The following is a 19,333-nucleotide window of genomic DNA, read 5'->3' as shown; positions in this document are numbered from 1 at the left end:
TGAGTGATTGAGGTTGTTAGGTCATTCCTATGCTTTTTTAACAAGACTAGGTCAAAACCTAGTATATGGCTGGACCGTGTATGGGTGGATGGTGTAACTAACTCTGCTGTAGACTGTTAATATACAGAATAATAGTCCATACTGATCTCCGTTCCAGCGCGTCCCATCTCCTCTCTCCACCGCTGTCCTCTCCACCGTGCCCACGGCCTGCATCGATCCTCCCGATCCAAGCGGCAGTCGCTCTAGTACCTATCGGTGCCGCAAACGCTGTTCGCCGAACAAATCGGCGCCCAGCTATCGGCACTGGCCAGAACTGTGGCCCCGGGAAACCCCGGGAAGGTCGGCAGCAAACCCTAGGCTTGCCGAAACCTCCATGCTTGTCTGTGTCTCTCTCTCTGCTGACAGAACAGAGGGCTGTCAGGTGGACTGAGCTCACGCATATGCATCAAAATAAATGCCGATATAATATAATTGTATTGGGTTAGTTGCTTTATCTGCAGATAAGTGGGAGCAGCTGCAGTTAACACTACTAGGTAAGTAGCTGACATTATTTCCCTTAGTATTCAGTGTAGGCTAATAACAGGAGCTTTGTTTAGCTAGACTGCATAATATTCAATCAATCACAAAATTTAGTCCTGGGAAATTGGGCTGGAAGTCTTTTATGAGATAGTAACGAAGATCGATGCGAATTTGAGATGGTTTTTGGCAGGTTAAAGTTTAATGACAGGTTTAACTGATTTGTACTATTGTGTTTTTTTTTATTAGTTTTCTGTTAATATTTTACTTGATTCTACAGTATCAGCACTTTGTGAAGTTCATTTAGGCTGGATATAGAGAAGGTATGTAATGATTTCCAATTTACAGTAGTATTATGTACAGTCAGTGGAATTTCACTTTTTTCTCTCCAGTCTGTTATTTTCCGATATTTTAATGTTGACACATATGCTACATTTCATAGGAACAATGTTGAAATTCTTAGGCAGACCTGAGGCAACATAACCACAAGCCACAAGGACAGAGGACCCAGACAGCAATAGTGAGCCAGACAAAAAAGTGCCAGTATTGGTCAAGATCAGGGCCAGCTCTAAACTGCTGGAGGCCCTAGGCAAAATTCTCTGTGGAGGCCCCCTTTTGCTCCTCCCCACCATCAAGCAATAAAGGCCATAAAAAAATGTTGTTTAAAGCACTGTATTTTTGTTACCTATTATAAGATAGAGCACATGAATATCAAAATAAAATGTAATGAATACAAAGGTGAATGTGGCTCTCTCCTGTGTGGACATGAGCTTAAAATAAGGACTTTCAAGACCGCAGTGGCTTTAGAACTGTTAACCAAAGAACGGTGGCGTCACTTATCTTGACCAATACTGGCACTTTTTTGTCTGGCTCACTATTGCTGTCTGGGTCCTCTGCCCTTGTGGCTTGTGGTTATGTTGTTATGTTGCCTCTAAAAATGTCAACATTGTTCCTATGAAATGTAGCATATGTGTCAACATTAAAATATCAGAAAATAACAGACTGGACAGCAAAAAGTGAAATTCCACTGACTGTACAATACTACTCTAAATTGGAAATCATTACATACCTTCTCGACATCTAGCCTAAAACACAATAAACACAATAGCACAAATCAGTTAAACCTGTCATTAAACTTTAAACTGCCAAGAACTATCTCAAATTTGCATCTATTTTCGTTACTATCTCATAAAAGACTTCCAGCCCAACTTCCCAGGACTAAATTTAGTGATTGATTGAATATTTTGCGGTCTAGCTAAACAAAGCTCCTGTTATTAGCCTACACTGAATACCAAGGGAACTAATGTCAGCTACTTACCTAGTACTGTTAACTGCAGCTGCTCCCACTTATCTGCAGCTAAAGCAACTAACACCCAAGCTTTGTTCAGACCCACAGAACTTTCTTTTAAATTCTAGTCAAGATCCCATGGTTTGGAAAGATACCAAATATGTCATGCTGAATTACAGGGAAACGTGTGTAAACATCGACGTTTTTTTCCATTAGATGTAATGGCGCAGCCATAAAAACATGGCATCTTGTATTTGAATATTCACTCAATATAAGCAGCTATAAGCAGCGAAATTTAAGGGGAAAGTTGGGGTGTAAAGGGTTTTAACCATCCAAAAACAGGTGAATTTTGAAGCCAATAAGGAAGTGTCCGAAAGCTGCAGTTCCTTTAATGTCCGCTAGGGTCGGCTCCAAAAAGACTCCTGCCCAACTCCATTCAAGTCAATGGGACCACAGCCCAACTCCACAGAATCAGTGCTTTTGATTGGTTTTATGATCACTGGCACGTCATTTATCCAATAAGAACTGTTTGGTTTTTTTCCACTAGAAAAAAAAAAAAAAAAAGGATGCGTGAGGCCCTAGGCATTTGCCTATTCAGCCTATAGGGAGCGCCAGCCCTGCACGTTGTGTCATACACCTGTGTACAACCCCCTTTCTCTCACAGCCTCCCCCTGGTCTCTGTCCTTTTTAAGACAAGCAGATATAAAGGCAGAAAAAAGTTTAAAGTTTTAGTCAGAGTATCTACTGACAGCAGCAACATGACTTCAATCATTCTGGTCCTCGCTCTCATCACAAGCAGTAAGATCTTGAAAAGTTATCTTCTTTTTAACAAGCGAGCGGTATGTTATAGGAAAATATTAAGAAATAAGTTAATGTAAGGAGACTATCATCTTTAATGTGATCATCACCTTGGATTTCAGATTTCATCAATAGAATTTTGAACAATGTCTGTAGATTTACATAAAGTTTTTATATATGTTTTAGCATATATTAGGTTATATGTTCTCTTATGAGTCAAATGATTGTTATTTTATGTAGACCACTCCAGAAAAGATATTAATTTTAACAAGCTTTCAAAGCAATAGCTTGATCATGTACAAGATGCAACCATATTTTACATTATTACATCAGTACTAATCCTCTCTGTGCAGCGTATGGCTGTGGCACCCCTCCCATTGAGCCTGACGTGCCCAGGGTGGTGAACGGAGTGGATGCCCGTCCTCACAGCTGGCCCTGGCAGGTAAAAACATCTGGATGACTGCCTGCTGTAGAACATGAATACCTGGCACAAGGCAAACATTAGTGTGCCACACTTCTCTTGAAAATGCATGCACTGAGCAGAGATCCAGTTTGTTTATGGTTGTTGATGGTCAACAAACTAATATATTACTGAGAGTTTCTGTATGACAAGATGTTATATATTCAGTGTATTTGGCCATTAAAAAGATATCTTTTACATTGGAAATACTGTTGAGTTTAGCATGTCCTTTCACCTGATATTGCCTGGGAAATCTTTACCACTATTCACTCTGTTGTTATCATCAACTAATATATTTAGACATCAATGCATTATAGAGAGTAGTAACAAGTGTCTGGTTACCGGCTGCTGCAGATTTCTCTGCAGATTGAGCGTAATGGCTATTCGACTCACACGTGTGGTGGATCACTCATTGCTACCAACTGGGTCTTGACTGCTGCTCACTGCATCAAGTAAGGCAGCACATTGATGCACCACCTTTTAATGTAAATGAGCATCACATAGAAAGCAAATTAGAATGCTTTAATCACGTAGTGTTTATTTTCATGTAGCATGAGGTTGAAGTACCGTGTGTTCGTGGGCAAACACAACCTGCGGGTGTCTGAGCCCAACACCAAGGCCATCCGGCCGGCCAAGATCATTGTACACGAACGGTGGAATCCTAATTCGGTGTCCGAAGGGTAAGACCCACATAGATCATCACCAGAATTGTCCTAATTACTTCATCAATCATTCAGTTGATATAAATCCAGCAGTACAATAATGTCAATATTACAGAAGCAAATTAATTTCCTTAATTTGCAAATGCAAATAACTCTTCAATATCTCTTCATGATCAGTAATGACATTGCTATGATCAAGCTGTCAGAGCATGTGAGCTTGACCGACCAGGTTCAGCTGGCCTGCGTTCCTGCCCCCAACACCATCCTGCCTCGCAACTACCCCTGCTACATCACCGGCTGGGGCAGACTCTACAGTAAGGCTAACAGATGTTGAAACTGAGCACACTATGAACAGAATGTATGATCTACCAAGATTCCCTTCCCAAATTCAAAACTGCATCTACTCTTTATTTTGTTATGAGTTGAAGTTGAGTTATGCTCATTAACTGGATGTGTGTGTGTGTGTGTGTGTGTGTGTGTGTGTGTGTGTGTGTGTGTGTGTGTGTGTGTGTGTGTTTGTGCGTGTTTCAGCTGGAGGTCCCGCCTCTCCCACTCTGCAGCAGGCACTGATGCCTGTTGTGGACCATGACACATGTAGCCAGAATAACTGGTGGGGCGCAACTATCCGTAGGTCAATGGTGTGTGCTGGGGGAGACGGTGTGGTGGGAGGTTGCAATGTAAGTACAACCACACTCCTCTATGGGAAGAAAACCTTAAGACTCTTTCTGATACCTGACTATTTCCATGGATCAAAACATATTGCTGCAGCTTTGTATAACTGAGAAATAATTAGGTCATTAGCTATTTTGGCTTCAAGTGTCCAAGTGTTCAATATGGGACAGGGGCAGACAAGATGATTGGTGTACTACAACCTTGGCGTCACCCTCAGTGATATTGATTATTTACCTGATGCAGAGCACATATCAAGGTGTGGTACTGTCTGCTCTCACTGTCCCAGGGGGATTCTGGTGGCCCTCTGAACTGTAAGAACCGGCGAACTGGCCTCTGGGAGGTTCACGGCATCGCCAGCTTTGTCTCTGGCCGCGGGTGCAACTACCCCAAGAAGCCCACCATCTTTACCCGTGTGTCCGACTTTAATGAGTGGATTCGTGCGGTATGAGTCAACTTGTTTTTCAGCTAATACCTCTCTGCTAGTTTCTACAGCCCATGAACCTAAATGTGTATCATTCTGTTGATTCTATATGCCTTTATTTCTTTAAGAGACGTATTATTTCTCCAAACTCTGCAACATGTAGTGGACTTGCCATTTTGCTGATATTGGAATGTTTGTATGCCGTTTTTTCAGACTATGATGAACAACTGAGATGTCTGCTGTGGCCGCCCCGGTGGCTCACAGAGTAGAACGCGTACCACAAAAGGCTCAGTCCTTCCCGCAGCTACCCGGGTCGAATCCGGCCCGCGGTCATTTGCCACATGTCCTCCCCTGTCTCTCTCCCATACCTTCCTGTCTCTCTCTCACACTATCTCTCAATAAAGCATAAAATGCCTAAAAAAAAAGAGATGTCTGCTGATTAAATAAAAGCTTGATAGATTGCACAAATGTGTTTTGAGTCCTAAACTTATTTCTTGGATGGAAATGTATGATTACAAACTCATCTCAATTCAACTCAACTCATCTCCACTACACTGTCTTTGAAGACGTGTAGTGAGGCATGCTAATTAAAGGGTGATGCAACATTTAGTCAGGCAGTGGATTATAGAACTCACTGTTCTGTGATGCTTTAAGACTTTGCTGTTTCGTTCATTTTAGGTTTGACGTTTTACGCACAGTCCTGGGGCTACTTGTTCTGCCACTAAATGCTAGAATAAATCTCAGGGATTCGCAAGACATATTTTGTCCATATGAAATTCTGTATGATGCTACAGCTGAAAGCAAATGAAAGCAAAAGCTTCAGGGCCGACTCTAAACTGCTGGAGGCCCTTGCAAAATTCTCTGTGGAAGCCCCCTTTTGAGCCGAATCCTCCCCGCCATCAAGCAATAAAGACTGAGTAAAAGATTTGTGTTTAAAGCACTGTATTTTTGTTACCTATTATAAGGTAGGGCAAATGAATATCAAAATAAATGTAATAAATACAAAGGTGACTGTGGCTCTCTCCTTGTGTGTGGACATGAGCTTAAAATGAGGACTTTCAAGACCGCAGTGGCTTTAGAACTGTTAATAAAAGAACGGTGACGTTGCTTATCTGGACCAATACTGGCACTTTTTTGTCGAGCTCACTATTGCTGTCTGGGTCCTCTGTCCTTGTGGCTTGTGCACCCCGACTTTCCCCTTTAAATTTCCCCTTAGCTTCAAAGTTAGAAAAAAACTGTTAAAAAAATACTGTACGGCAAAGCCACACCCATATTCTGTATCTGCTCGTTCCAACGTTTTGTTGAAGCTCTAGCTGCTTATATTGAGTGAATATTAAAATATTCGGCTCAAAAGGGGGCCTTCACAGAGAATTTTGCCTAGGGCCTCCAGCAGTTTAGAGTGGCCTTCCATTCATAACACAATGAGCTTGGCATTGTGATGAATTTATTTCACCATTCAATTATAATATTGTAAAAAAATATATATTGTAGACTGGCTTCTAGAGCTCTGCACACGGTTATTAACACTGCAACACCTTCCACGCTCTTCTCTCTAACTAGTGTAGCAGTTTGGTGTTTGGTTTGAGGAATGAGAGATCAGCAGACTAAAGGCTCATTCCCCAGCTCTAAGTCTTTAGTCTGACCACAGGAGCAGTGAAACAGGCCCTGCCTGCAGGTCTCAGGCTGCTGTCTCAGTCTGCAGGCTCATAAGAAGTCAAAAGCTCAGAAAGATAAGTAGGGCCCAGGGCATGCAAAGCTTCAAATCAATTCTAAAACAGACAGGCAATCAGTGAAGAGACATTAAAATGGTGGAGATATGGTCCTGTCTCTTAGCGTTACAATTTTGAACACATTGGAGTCATTCTACTTATTTTTGGTAATTAGTCAAGGCGAGATGACATAAAAACATACATAATGCTCTCTGTATTGCTGAAATTCAAGATTTATCAAATTTTTGCAATGTTCATGAGGTGGAAAAAGCATGACTGAACAAGCCTTTTGGTAAATTACTCAAGATTAAGCTGTGAGTCAAATAGGACTCCTACGTTCTTGGAGGCAGGCTTAATATATTGAATTAGTGGACCAAGGGCATGCCACTGGAAACACACTCAGGGCCTATTACAAGGACCTCCGTTTTATTTTAGTTAATTGGAAAAAAGATGCAAAACAGTTATACAGAGAGGCCAATTTATTTAATTCACTCGGCTTGACTGAGAGGAACAACTGAGTATCATCGGCATAACCATGGAAGGAGATGCTATGCTGCCTAATTCAGTGACCCGGAACAATCATATACAGGGAGAATAAAATTGGTCCAAGAATTGAGCCTTTATAAGACTGAATGGGGACATAGCCATCCACGGACGCAAGGAATTTTCTATCAGTCAAGTCAGAAGAAAACTAGTCTAGGACGGACCCTGAAATACCAACCTAGTGTCATGATCCCAGCCTAGTCCTTGTGTCTTCCTGGGCTGCGGTCGAATAGTCAAAAAAATACGTCCTAACTCCTATTCCTAACCACTTTTCCTTGACCTCGTTGGAAAATGTCATGAGGTCAAGGAAAGATGTGAAGGAGAATTCATAAGGCCTTATGAAAAGACAACGGTGCTAAGAGAATCCGACTGCACTTACACTAGGCTACGTAATTATGCGACGGCGGATGTTAATGACGTGGGTCTGCCGTGTGAAACTACAATGTTCCGAAGATGGACTACTAAAAGCATCTTAGATACTTCCCCCCCGTGCGTTCTTACCGTGTTGTTTCATGCAGGCTATATAAACACGGACAACCTGGTGAAAAATATTGCTTCATCACCAAGGTTGGAATTGAAATAAAAAAGGAATAGAGGCTACCAGTCACAAAAGTGAAACGAAGTGGTTGTCACATTGAGAATGGTTGCTCACGCTCACCCTCTTGTCCAGTCATATTTATCGACATGAATCCCAATTAGTATGATTGTATGAAAATAATTGTTAAATTCATGCAAGATAGGCATAACATGTTAGGCCTACAAATCTACTACTGTACATATCATCATTCTTAAGTTTCAAACATGTTGAATTAAAAACATCATCTGGCTAAAAATGTCTCATATCCTTTTTTCTTGAAAGACGGACTTCTGTGTTGTGGTTAATATGCTGATTATGATCTGATTATAAGCCTATGCATATAATAGCTTAAGAACCACCACACAACTCAGTAAACACCTTGAAATGTTGACTTGATTGTGCTTTGAAGTTGTTATGGCTGATACAGGCCTTTATTAAGGCTAGGGTTTCAGCATCTGTGACTGAATAAAAATTAAAGTGGATACAGACAACTTCTCAACTTTCCCCGTTGTCCCCCCCTAGCGTTTCCAAGTGGTATTGTTGTTTGCACCACTGTTGCAAAGACAACCGGATCGCTTTTTTGTTTAGATTATCAAACGGACAATGGATCATTTGTTTGTTTCTGGCTACTAGCGTTAGCTAGCGTAGCTAGCGTTATCAACATGGCTAATGTTGCTAATGCTAGCTAACGCTAGCAGCCAGAAACAAACATAGATGTTTGTTTCTTTTTTTTCCAGAAACAAACATAGATGTTTGTTTCTGGAAAAAAAAGAAACAAACATTGTTGCATGCTGGTTGGTCCTGGTTTCCTTGTAGCTCCTGGTTTGTTTTCTGGTTGCTAGCGGTAGCGTTAACAACATGGCTAACGCTACCGCTACGATAGCTACCGGGGAAAACCTATCCCAATTCCCCTTTTGGTTGCGCAATGGATGATGCACTTCCTTTGTGCTGTAAATCGAGCCTTCATTCTCCCGGGAGATCGTACCCGGTGGCAGACAGAATTGCATAGTGAAAGCGAGGCTTATAGGGAACCAATCTAAACATCGATGGTGTCATTATTCTACAGCCATTACACTGTGCAATCAACATTTACTTCATAATGATAAGTTAAAGCAAAAAAGTTGTCTATAGGCCTTTAATAATATTCCTAAAGGCTGGCAATACAACAGTGCTCAGAATGAAGAAATAACTAATGCAAACTGAGCATAGGTTACGCTACAACGTTAACTTCACTTTGATCATTTTGCAACAGCAGTGTAACGTTCATAGTTCACCTATGGGTTTAACATATTGTTGAAAGTTCAAAACATATAAGCATATTAGCAAGTTATGGCATAAGATGGAAAATGCTTAATAAGCAACGGTAACTTGCATGATGATCTGCATCCCTTGTCGGTCATGATCGTTTGTTTTCGTGAACGGCCGAATGGTGAGTCGCTTTAAATGTTGCTGCCACAAGGAATTGTGGGACGGCATTATCTCCTTTCCTTTCGTAAAGGATGGTCCAGTGTATCCTATGCTAAAGGAGCTAAGTAAGGAAGCATTGAAGCACCTTTCCTTAGCATTTAGAGAATTCGAACAGCTCTTATCATGGCTGCCACTTAATAATTCCGGGTCATTTCACTCAGTTAGGAACCTTCCTAAGTGAAAAAGACAATTCGACCGCAGTCAGAGACAAGACTAGGGAGAGATGGAGGTAGATGCTCAGGTGACTGCAGGGCTGATGAGAAAAGGAAGGAAAGTCCGAGGACATCTGGTGGATGGCTAGAGGATGGCAGGACTGGGGAGTTGAAGGAGTGGTTGACGAGGAAACTGAGGAGCAGATCGTAACAGAAACAAAAGAAGTATGTTGATGCCAATTCTGTTTGATGGATATAGGAACATAAATGCCCGTTAAATGCAACAGATGAGAATCTGAGAAAAGTTATGTACGCAAAAGTCAGTTTAGTTTTTATGTGATCTGATTCTGGCAATGAACCAAAGGGAAAATTATATCAGTGTTATCCTTAAGTAAATATGTGTATCTAGTTAGACACAGAATCTTACTTATTGGACTTTTGAATGTTTAGTGGTTAGTGTTATGGTTTAGAGCTGGGCTGTACATAGTAACACTTTCTTGCAAAAAATATGCATTGGTAACATGTAAATGAATCCAGTCGTATTTTGTGTTGGTTGGTTGCTATCGTGTCCTTTTGATGAGCTTGTATTATGTGAAAATCAGCCATGGGGTGATGTGGTGTGAGGGACGGGAACATGAATGCAAGCACAAATGTGTTTTTTTGTTTTCAGAGTTTCAGAAAAAAGTCTTGACTAAATTGGTGGATATCCACATGGAGGTCAGAAGGCTGGGAAGAAGCGAGCCTCCCCTTTCATCCACCTTTATAGAGCAGCTGGAGACGATGGAGTTTGAGAGAGAGGAGCAACGCTTCAAGGACAAGCAAACCTTTGAATCCCTGGTATGATTTGCAAGACACACTCTGGAGGTGATGTAATTATATGCTCTGTTTTATTTATCAATATTATTCTGGGGTATGTCAGTGAAAATTGTTATAGCCTAGTGTTTTTCCAACATTGACAGGAATAATTGCCCCCTCTCATTTAAAGGTGTTGCAACTTGCAAGAATTGGAGGGAAAGACGTAAGGGACTGTGTCCACAAAATTCTTGACAGGTATTTTCAACAGTATCCCTACATATAGAACTTGTCAAACAGCTAATGTTACATTTCTTGTCACAGTTTGCCAATAGACAGGATGTGACATATCTATCCATTGTGCTATACACTTTATTCACCTGGCCACCATCTTAAATCAGAAACAAGATAGCTGAAAAAAAAAAAACCACAGGAAGAGCTGCAGAGAACTGCATTGACTGCCATTTTATATTTCATTAAAAAAAAAAAGGCAAATTGATCAAAAATCAAAATTCTAAAAAATGCAATCATGAGACTCATGATTGAATATTTTCTGCCACTGTTGTTTTCCTAGATCGAGCTGAAGATGAGCAGATTATCGATGAGCAGATGACAAATTCACTTGCATATATTTCAAAACACGAAAGCTAGTGTGGTTAGAAATTAATGTTGAAGTGAATAGGTGCTTCCGTGTCCTACCACCTCATTGTGTCACAGTCGACCAAAATGGCAGGCATGTGAATAAAGCAAATTTAACTAGGTGTTAAACTGTGGTTAACTTGATACTTGATAGGAGGAATAATAATTAATAAGTATAAGGAACTTCAAACCTGGATGTTTTCATTTACAAATATGTGAACATGCATACTGCGATGTAACTACACTGGTTGTCTTTGCATATTTATAATTTTTATTTTTGTTCAACTCTTGCAGCGGCAGTCATGGAATGGGATAAAGAAGCTACAGAGGCTACAATCAAGCATCATGCAGCAGAACATCTTAAACATGCACCAGTTCGGAAGGGAGGTGGAGGGCATACAGGGGAAAGTAACAAAGTACTTTTGCAGTACTGTACAATTTTAATGCATTTGTACTTGAGTATTTCCAGTTTAGGCTATTTCCAATTTTGTTTTATTTTTCAAATTGTTAATATTTTGCTGAAAACCTCATTAAAGTTGACAAAATATTCTCTTGTCATTTCAAACAATGTGTCATTTTTAATAGATCAGATGTCACGCATTTCAAATTGTAAATATGGCTACTAAAAAGTCTTGGCACACCTGTATGTCTTGGACGGGTGCATCTGAGGGGAGTAGGTATCATTTTTTTATTTACAATTTTAAAGAAGTAGTCCTGCACACTTCACTAGAATCGGTTTTATTGAATACCATGTTTTGGTCATCAAACCTTCATCAGGTAAGCTATTGTTCCAAGGTTGGATGACCAAAACATGGTATTCAATAAAGCTGATAGTAAGTGAAGACAGGATGGGACTCTGGCCTCATTTACAATTAAAGAAGTTTATTTTAATGGAGTGCAACAGGGACGTCAGAAATGAGATGTCATAAAAACTTTCATTTTGAACTGTATGAAGCTGTCCTTAGGACGTCTGTAATTGATGTTGGACGTCAGTAGTGAACATTTAAAAGACGTTTAAAAAAGACGTCGCAAACTTTCATTCTGGCTCCTCAGTGGATGTCTTTTGAACAGGCGACAAAGACGTTAAATTGACGTCTTTTGGACATGTCTTTGCTCAGTGGGAAGTCTTACATTGCGTAGGTGTCTAATTAGGGTTAAGGGTTTAGATCAACCTTTTAGACTGGACATGAATGGGCCAGAATACCCAGCTTGGAATAATTCCATGGTTTGTATCCCATTCCAATTTGGTATATGGGCCAGAATATGGAGTTTGGAATCACACTTTTGGAATTGGAAATGACCACCAGGGGGCGCAAATCCGGATTCTTTCACTGGAATCTAAAGGGATTTAGATCAACCTTTTGGAATGTGAGGGGCCAGGGGCTTCTCCTGGGTCCTGGAGGCCGATTTTGGGGCTTCAAATTCGGGTAGAGGTGAGCTGGAGCCTGGGCTGGAGCCAGGGACCTCTCCTGGTTCCTGGAGGCCGATTTTGGGGCTTCAAATTTGGGTAGAGGTGAGCTGGAGCCTGGGCTGGAGCCAGGGACCTCTCCTGGGTTCTGGAGGCTGAAGCAGGGGCTTGAAATTGGGGGAGAAGTGAGCTGGAAGGTGGAATGGAGCTAGGGATTTAGATCAACCGTTTGGAATGTGATACCAGGGGCACGATATTTTGGGCGGATGGTAATCTGCTTGTATCCGGGGAGGGGTGCTTAAGAGTGGGTCTGCAGGTTCGGCTGGTGCTGAGGTTCTGGATGGTGGGTAGCTCCTGGAGGTTGTTTCCCCCAGGATGGAGGCAGGGAGGTGGGGAGGGAGGTTCCTGGAGGGTTGGTTCCCCCAGGATGGAGGCAGGGAGGCGGGGAGGGAGGTTCCTGGAGAGTGGGAGATCAACCTTTTGGAATCCCTGGAGGATGGGAATTAACCTTTTGGAATGTGGTTCCTGGAGGGTGGGTAGCTCCTGGAGGTCGTTTCCCCCAGGATGGAGGCAGGGAGGTGGGGAGGGAGGTTCCTGGAGGGTGGGAGATCAACCTTTTGGAATTCCTGGAGGGTGGGAGATCAACTTTTTGGAATGTGGTTCTTGGAGGGTGGGTAGTTCATGGAGGGTGGGAGATCAACCTTTTGGAATTTCTGGAGGGTGGGAGATCAACCTTTTGGAATTCCTGGAGGGTGGGAGATCAATCTTTTGGAATTCCTGGAGGGTGGGAGATCAACCTTTTGGAATTCCTGGAGGGTGGGAGATCAACTTTTTGGAATGTGGTTCCTGGAGGGTGGGTAGCTCCTGGAGGTCCTTTCCCCCAGGATGGAGGCAGGGAGGTGGGGAGGGAGGTTCCTGGACAGTGGGTAGCTCCTGGAGGTTGTTTCCCCCAGGATGGAGGCAGGGAGGCCGGGAGGGAGTTTCCTGGAGGGTGGGAGATCAACCTTATGGAATGTGGAGGTTTAGGTTTACATAAAGGCATTTTGTTTTCTATTTCTGTTTCTCTACAGATTATTTTTTGGGAACTTTAATGTTTTGTATAAGAGGTTTATCTTTCTCTGAATGATGTGTGGGTAGCTCCTGGAGGTTGTTTTCCCAAGGATGTAGGCAGGGAGGTGGGGAGGGAGGTTCCTGGAGTGTGGGTAGCTCCTGGAGGTTGTTTTCCCAAGGATGGAGGCAGGGAGGGAGGTTACTGGAGGATGGGGAGGTTCCTGGAGGGTGGGTAGCTCCTGGAGGTTGTTTCCCCCAGGGTGGAGGCAAGGAGGCAGGGAGGGAGGTTCCTGGAGGGTGGGTAGCTCCTGGAGGTTGTTTTCCCCAGAATGGAGGCAGGGAGGCGGGTGCTTAAATAAATGGTCCATTGAAAAGCATTGACAGCCATTCCAAACCATGTATTTGATTCTCTACTGCAGTATCAGAGCCAGGGGCCTCTCCTGGGTCCTGGAGGCTGAAGCAGGGGCTTCAAATTCGAGTAGAAGTAGGCTGGAGGGTGGGGGCCTCTCCTGGGTCCTGGAGGCAGATTTTGGGGCTTCAAATTCGGGTAGAAGTGAGCTGGAGGGTGGGCTGGAGCCAGGGGCCTCTCCTGGGTCCTGGAGGCTGATTTTGGGGCTTCAAATTCTGGGAGAAGTGGGCTGGAGGGTGGGGGCCTCTCCTGGGTCCTGGAGGCAGATTTTGGGGCTTTAAATTCGGGTAGAAGTGAGCTGGAGGGTGGGCTGGAGCCAGGGGCCTCTCCTGGGTCCTGGAGGCCAATTTTGGGGCTTCAAATTCGGGTAGAAGTAGGCTGGAGGGTGGGGGCCTCTCCTGGGTCCTGGAGGCAGATTTTGGGGCTTCAAATTCGGGTAGAAGTGAGCTGGAGGGTGGGCTGGAGCAAGGGGCCTCTCTTGGGTCCTGGAGGCCGATTTTGGGGCTTCAAATTCAGGTAGAAGTAGGCTGGAGGGTGGGGGGCTCTCCTCGATCCTGGAGCCCGATTTTGTGTCTTCATATTCGGGTAGAAGTAGGCTGGAGGGTGGGGTCTCTCCTGGGTCCTGGAGGCTGATTTTGGGGCTGGAAATTGGGGTAGAAGTGAGCTGGAGTAGTTAATAACAAATTTGTGGAGGCAAGGAGGCAGGGAGGGAGGTTCCTGGAGGGTGGGTAGCTCCTGGAGGTTGTTTCCCCCAGAATGGAGGCAGGGAGGCGGGTGCTTAAATAAATGGTCCATTGAAAAGCATTGACAGCCATTCCAAACCATGTATTTGATTCTCTACTGCAGTATCAGAGCCAGGGGCCTCTCCTGGGTCCTGGAGGCTGAAGCAGGGGCTTCAAATTCGGGTAGAAGTAGGCTGGAGGGTGGGGGCCTCTCCTGGGTCCTGGAGGCAGATTTTGGGGCTTCAAATTCGGGTAGAAGTGAGCTGGAGGGTGGGCTGGAGCCAGGGGCCTCTCCTGGGTCCTGGAGGCAGATTTTGGGGCTTCAAATTCGGGTAGAAGTGAGCTGGAGGGTGGGCTGGAGCCAGGGGCCTCTCCTGGGTCCTGGAGGCAGATTTTGGGGCTTCAAATTCGGGTAGAAGTGAGCTGGAGGGTGGGCTGGAGCCAGGGGCCTCTCCTGGGTCCTGGAGGCAGATTTTGGGGCTTCAAATTCGGGTAGAAGTGAGCTGGAGGGTGGGCTGGAGTAGTTAATAACAAATTTGTGGAGGCAAGGAGGCAGGGAGGGAGGTTCCTGGAGGGTGGGTAGCTCCTGGAGGTTGTTTCCCCCAGAATGGAGGCAGGGAGGCGGGTGCTTAAATAAATGGTCCATTGAAAAGCATTGACAGCCATTCCAAACCATGTATTTGATTCTCTACTGCAGTATCAGAGCCAGGGGCCTCTCCTGGGTCCTGGAGGCTGAAGCAGGGGCTTCAAATTCGGGTAGAAGTAGGCTGGAGGGTGGGGGCCTCTCCTGGGTCCTGGAGGCAGATTTTGGGGCTTCAAATTCGGGTAGAAGTGAGCTGGAGGGTGGGCTGGAGCCAGGGGCCTCTCCTGGGTCCTGGAGGCAGATTTTGGGGCTTCAAATTCGGGTAGAAGTGAGCTGGAGGGTGGGCTGGAGCCAGGGGCCTCTCCTGGGTCCTGGAGGCAGATTTTGGGGCTTCAAATTCGGGTAGAAGTGAGCTGGAGGGTGGGCTGGAGCCAGGGGCCTCTCCTGGGTCCTGGAGGCAGATTTTGGGGCTTTAAATTCGGGTAGAAGTGAGCTGGAGGGTGGGCTGGAGCCAGGGGCCTCTCCTGGGTCCTGGAGGCCAATTTTGGGGCTTCAAATTCGGGTAGAAGTAGGCTGGAGGGTGGGGGCCTCTCCTGGGTCCTGGAGGCAGATTTTGGGGCTTCAAATTCGGGTAGAAGTGAGCTGGAGGGTGGGCTGGAGCAAGGGGCCTCTCTTGGGTCCTGGAGGCCGATTTTGGGGCTTCAAATTCAGGTAGAAGTAGGCTGGAGGGTGGGGGGCTCTCCTCGATCCTGGAGCCCGATTTTGTGTCTTCATATTCGGGTAGAAGTAGGCTGGAGGGTGGGGTCTCTCCTGGGTCCTGGAGGCTGATTTTGGGGCTGGAAATTGGGGTAGAAGTGAGCTGGAGTAGTTAATAACAAATTTGAGCCAGGGGCCTCTCCTGGGTCCTGGAGGCCGTAGCAGGGGCTGAAAATTGGGGTAGAAGTGAGCTGGAGTAATTAATAACAAATTCCAAACTAGTGATATTTTGCACTATTTTATATTCCAATTTTTTGAGCCAGAGGCCTCCCTTGTATAAGAGGGAACCAAGGCCTGAAGAGAATGATCCACAAAGGCTGACATTTTTTCAGTAATAGATCCCATAGCAGCAACTATGGGTCGTCCTGGGGGTGTGTCCAAAAAAGATTTATGGATTTTAGGTAAGGTGTAAAAGACTGATGTGATAGGGAAATCCACTCTCATAAAAGAATATTCTGGCCATCACCGGAGGATGCAACACTGCTTTCCAGCTGTGGACTTGACCAGAGAAGGGTTAGATTTATCAACTGTGTTGACCCTAGTGAATTTATAGCACATCTGGAGGAGGTATTCCCCCTTGAGAGCTGGAGGCGGGTTCAAAATAAAGAGGTGCTGGAGGACACGTGGAGGATATTTTCTGAGGTCCAGTGGCACCCGTAATAAAGCTGTGGCCTACATAGTGCCCCTCCAAGGAAACCTACCCCTTGTGCAGCCAATTGATTATCATGTAAGCAACATTATTTTTAAAGAGCTTGACTCAGTATTCACTACAGTGTACACACATGCAAAACTCCTAATGAAAAGATTTTTGTTTTGCACTTATGGCCATGCAATACATTATGTTGTTGGCCTTTTCTTTAATTTTATGACAACTTGTATGCTACACACACAGTAAGTATTTTCTATTATCTCCTGTATCTTTGATCCTAACTGTATTATCCAAACTGTTTTTATGTTTCAAGGGGCCACAAGCATATCCCAGTGAGCATTTTTCAGTTGTAAAGACGTTTAAAAAATGACTATGGTCACCGGTGAAAAGACGTCCAAAAGTGAACGTTTTTTCACCGACTATTTGAAGACGTTGATTGAACGTTCACATTTAGACCATATTTCCACTGGGATATTACACCAGTGAAATATGGTCTAATATGGTCTAATATGGACCAGTGACCATAACCGTTCTTAAACGCCTTTTAAACTTAAAAATTCTCACTGTAAAATTAAAGGATTTGCTTTATCCTGTGTGTTATTGTCCTTATAAGCTCCCTGTGAACAACTTGAGTCCTCACCAGTTGAAACATCTATGAAAATATACGCTGGCAATAAGAAGAGTATAGAGGCCTATTCAAATTGTACAGATGGCATTGGGAAGCAGCGTATATAAAACCAACGGCATGTGCAGGTTAAAGTAGATTTAATGATACAGCACAAGATAAACTCACTTGCAACGAAATCTTGAAAAACCCTTCGCTTTCTCACTCTCTTTTCTAGGTTGAGAGCCATCACCTGGGAAAAGAAAACAATGGTTAATAACAAGAATTTCCCAAAGAAACAATAACATTACCATCAATTTGCACCCATAAAATTGTATTAATATAGTTACCACTAATTCTAGTCATTCCATATCGTGGAGAAGGGGGAAGACTGCAAACCCTTCTGCGTATGGAAGGCACACCACTTTTCTGTGCAAGTCTGTCATCCTGCCTAATGACATCGGCAACAAGAGTTCCGTTGGATCTTTTCTCCAACACAAAGGCATCCTGGTTGTCATCCTTCAGCAGAAATCATGTGTTTTGACACATAGCGGCCCGTCTGTTTTGGGCGCCCTGTGGGCCTTTTGTGCCGTTCCTTCTCTGCCAGCCTTTTTGTAACCTGAGAAATTGGGTTTTTACTGTTCCTCACCATTTTTTTTAATACCTGGAGGTGATTCTCAAATGGGAAGGATGACACCTCATTCAGTGAACACCTGAACTGTGCAACATTGCTTCAGGAGGTTGGCAGCGTAACCAAGATATGCCTCTCTCTTCTGAGCATCAGACTCTAGAAGGATTGACATGCCCACAGTCAATGACAGAAAGTGTTCATAGAAGTTGTCCAACAAGATGTCCCGGAGAACTACTGGCCCTGTGTGTGGCAATGGTGTCCTCTGAAGTGCTTTGGGTAGTTTCCTCTCAAAAAACAAAAAACAAAACAACATTTAGAAATCTTAACACATGATGTAGAAATGGACACTGAAAATTAGCATTGAGCATTGACACAAATACAACTGCAGTGAAAATATAAACCATGAACACCAAAACACACAAAAATGCATCAATAAGATCACAGACACTTGGTCATGGAAAAACCAATTTAACAACCTTAATGTCTGGCCCTTCTCACCTGACAAGACATACGGCTCCATGCTTTGCATAGCTTTGTCCAGGTCCCTCGCAGTGTCACTTAGTGTGCTTGTTCCAGTAGCTCCCTCTGCATCCATGTTCCTGCCTGTGTTTTCCACTCCTTGAACAGCACTTCCACCTTCAGCAGTGTCTGTGTCTCCATTTTCCTTTTGGGAGTTGAGGAAGATTTCTTTGGCTACTTTCAAGTAGCTGAAAATCTTCGCCGCAGGTGTTTGCTAATTCCTTTTGTTTTCCGACAGCGCAAGTGTGCGACATTGTTATGCCCAGTTTGCTTAGCCTTTTAAAAACTGCCTTCTTCGCCCCGCCATACTGTAGGACACTATTCACATAATATGCAAAGGCTGATAAGCGGGGTTCTCTTCCTCTCAAAGCTATAGCGGCAGCAGCACAAGTGGAATGGGGAGACTGTATGGTGATTTGAGAAAATATGAATGGTGACATACGCTGGAGATCTGACGGCAAGTTTGCAAATGAAAATGCCTTAAAATCACCCGCTGATGACCGCCAGAGCATAAAACCCTTGTATGGGTTACAAAGTATTTTGCTCTCATCCTCTATGACTTGAAAGATATTTTCCTTGAGTTGTCCAAAAAGTTCTTTGTGTCTATTTTTGTGATGTTTTCCACAATCCCTGCTGTGTTTGCTTGACATACTATCTTGTCACCCCTTGGATGAGACGGGTAGTGAATAATAACCTGAAAGACAAACCAAAGGGTTCGTTAGCAAGTAGAGCATCCTCATGCGTACTGTCACTACGCATGATGATATGTATCAGAATCAGAATCAGCTTTATTGGCCAAGTATGTGTACACACAAAAGGAATTTGACTCCAGTTTTTTGTTGCTCGAAATGTACTTACACAGAAACAGACATACAGCTAAAAACAAGGACAACAAAGCTGAATAGAGGTAAACATAAACATTTAACTACTATGTACAGATATAAATATACAATATATAAAAAAGTATATATGTATATAAACAACACTATATAATGTAACAGGTTAAATTATATACATGAGGTAGGTGGGTTAGGTTATCTGACAGTATATGCATGTATACAATATACAGTATATACAGCGTGCTTAGGTTTATATTGACAGTGATGATATGTACATGTTAAAAGAAAACCTGTAGTTAAACTACAAATTATTATTTAGAATTTGTAGGTACAGTGGATGTTTGGTGTTACAGGTTTATTGCATGGGGATTGTTTCTGACACTGTATGACTGATTTAAGTGTTCAGAGTGATGGCCTGCGGAATGAAACTGTTCTTGTGTCTGGTTGTTTATGTTGTATACTGTGAC

At 43.6% G+C, this 19,333-nt stretch overlaps 2 protein-coding genes across 2 annotated transcripts; one reads left to right on the top strand and one right to left on the bottom strand.

Annotated features, from left to right (window-relative positions):
• Window positions 1–2,535: 2,535 nt before the first annotated feature.
• Window positions 2,536–5,251, top strand: LOC139665761 (chymotrypsin-like elastase family member 2A). The gene is made up of 8 exons (XM_071544815.1): window positions 2,536–2,602; window positions 2,956–3,044; window positions 3,417–3,514; window positions 3,614–3,742; window positions 3,902–4,038; window positions 4,256–4,401; window positions 4,683–4,838; window positions 5,031–5,251. Exons 1-8 carry the CDS (start codon window positions 2,563–2,565, stop codon window positions 5,046–5,048), a joined length of 813 nt encoding a protein of 270 aa, XP_071400916.1. The 5' UTR covers window positions 2,536–2,562; the 3' UTR covers window positions 5,049–5,251.
• Window positions 5,252–12,049: 6,798 nt separating this feature from the next.
• LOC139666222 (uncharacterized) lies at window positions 12,050–18,103 on the bottom strand. Its single transcript, XM_071545390.1, has 10 exons — window positions 18,007–18,103; window positions 17,067–17,130; window positions 15,363–15,704; window positions 14,992–15,178; window positions 14,405–14,586; window positions 13,920–14,204; window positions 13,590–13,819; window positions 12,902–13,088; window positions 12,348–12,561; window positions 12,050–12,172 (listed from the first exon to the last, which is right to left on the bottom strand). The coding sequence occupies exons 1-10, from the start codon at window positions 18,101–18,103 to the stop codon at window positions 12,050–12,052; spliced, it is 1,911 nt and encodes a 636-aa protein (XP_071401491.1).
• Window positions 18,104–19,333: the final 1,230 nt, after the last annotated feature.

Source organism: Centroberyx affinis, unplaced genomic scaffold (assembly GCF_046629955.1).
Source record: "Centroberyx affinis isolate AG114_WGS23_722 - 3 ecotype Tasmania unplaced genomic scaffold, CSIRO-AGI_Caff_v1 ptg000023l_1, whole genome shotgun sequence".
In the NCBI taxonomy this organism is placed as follows: domain Eukaryota; kingdom Metazoa; phylum Chordata; class Actinopteri; order Beryciformes; family Berycidae; genus Centroberyx; species Centroberyx affinis.
This window is presented reverse-complemented; position numbering and strand designations above follow the sequence as displayed.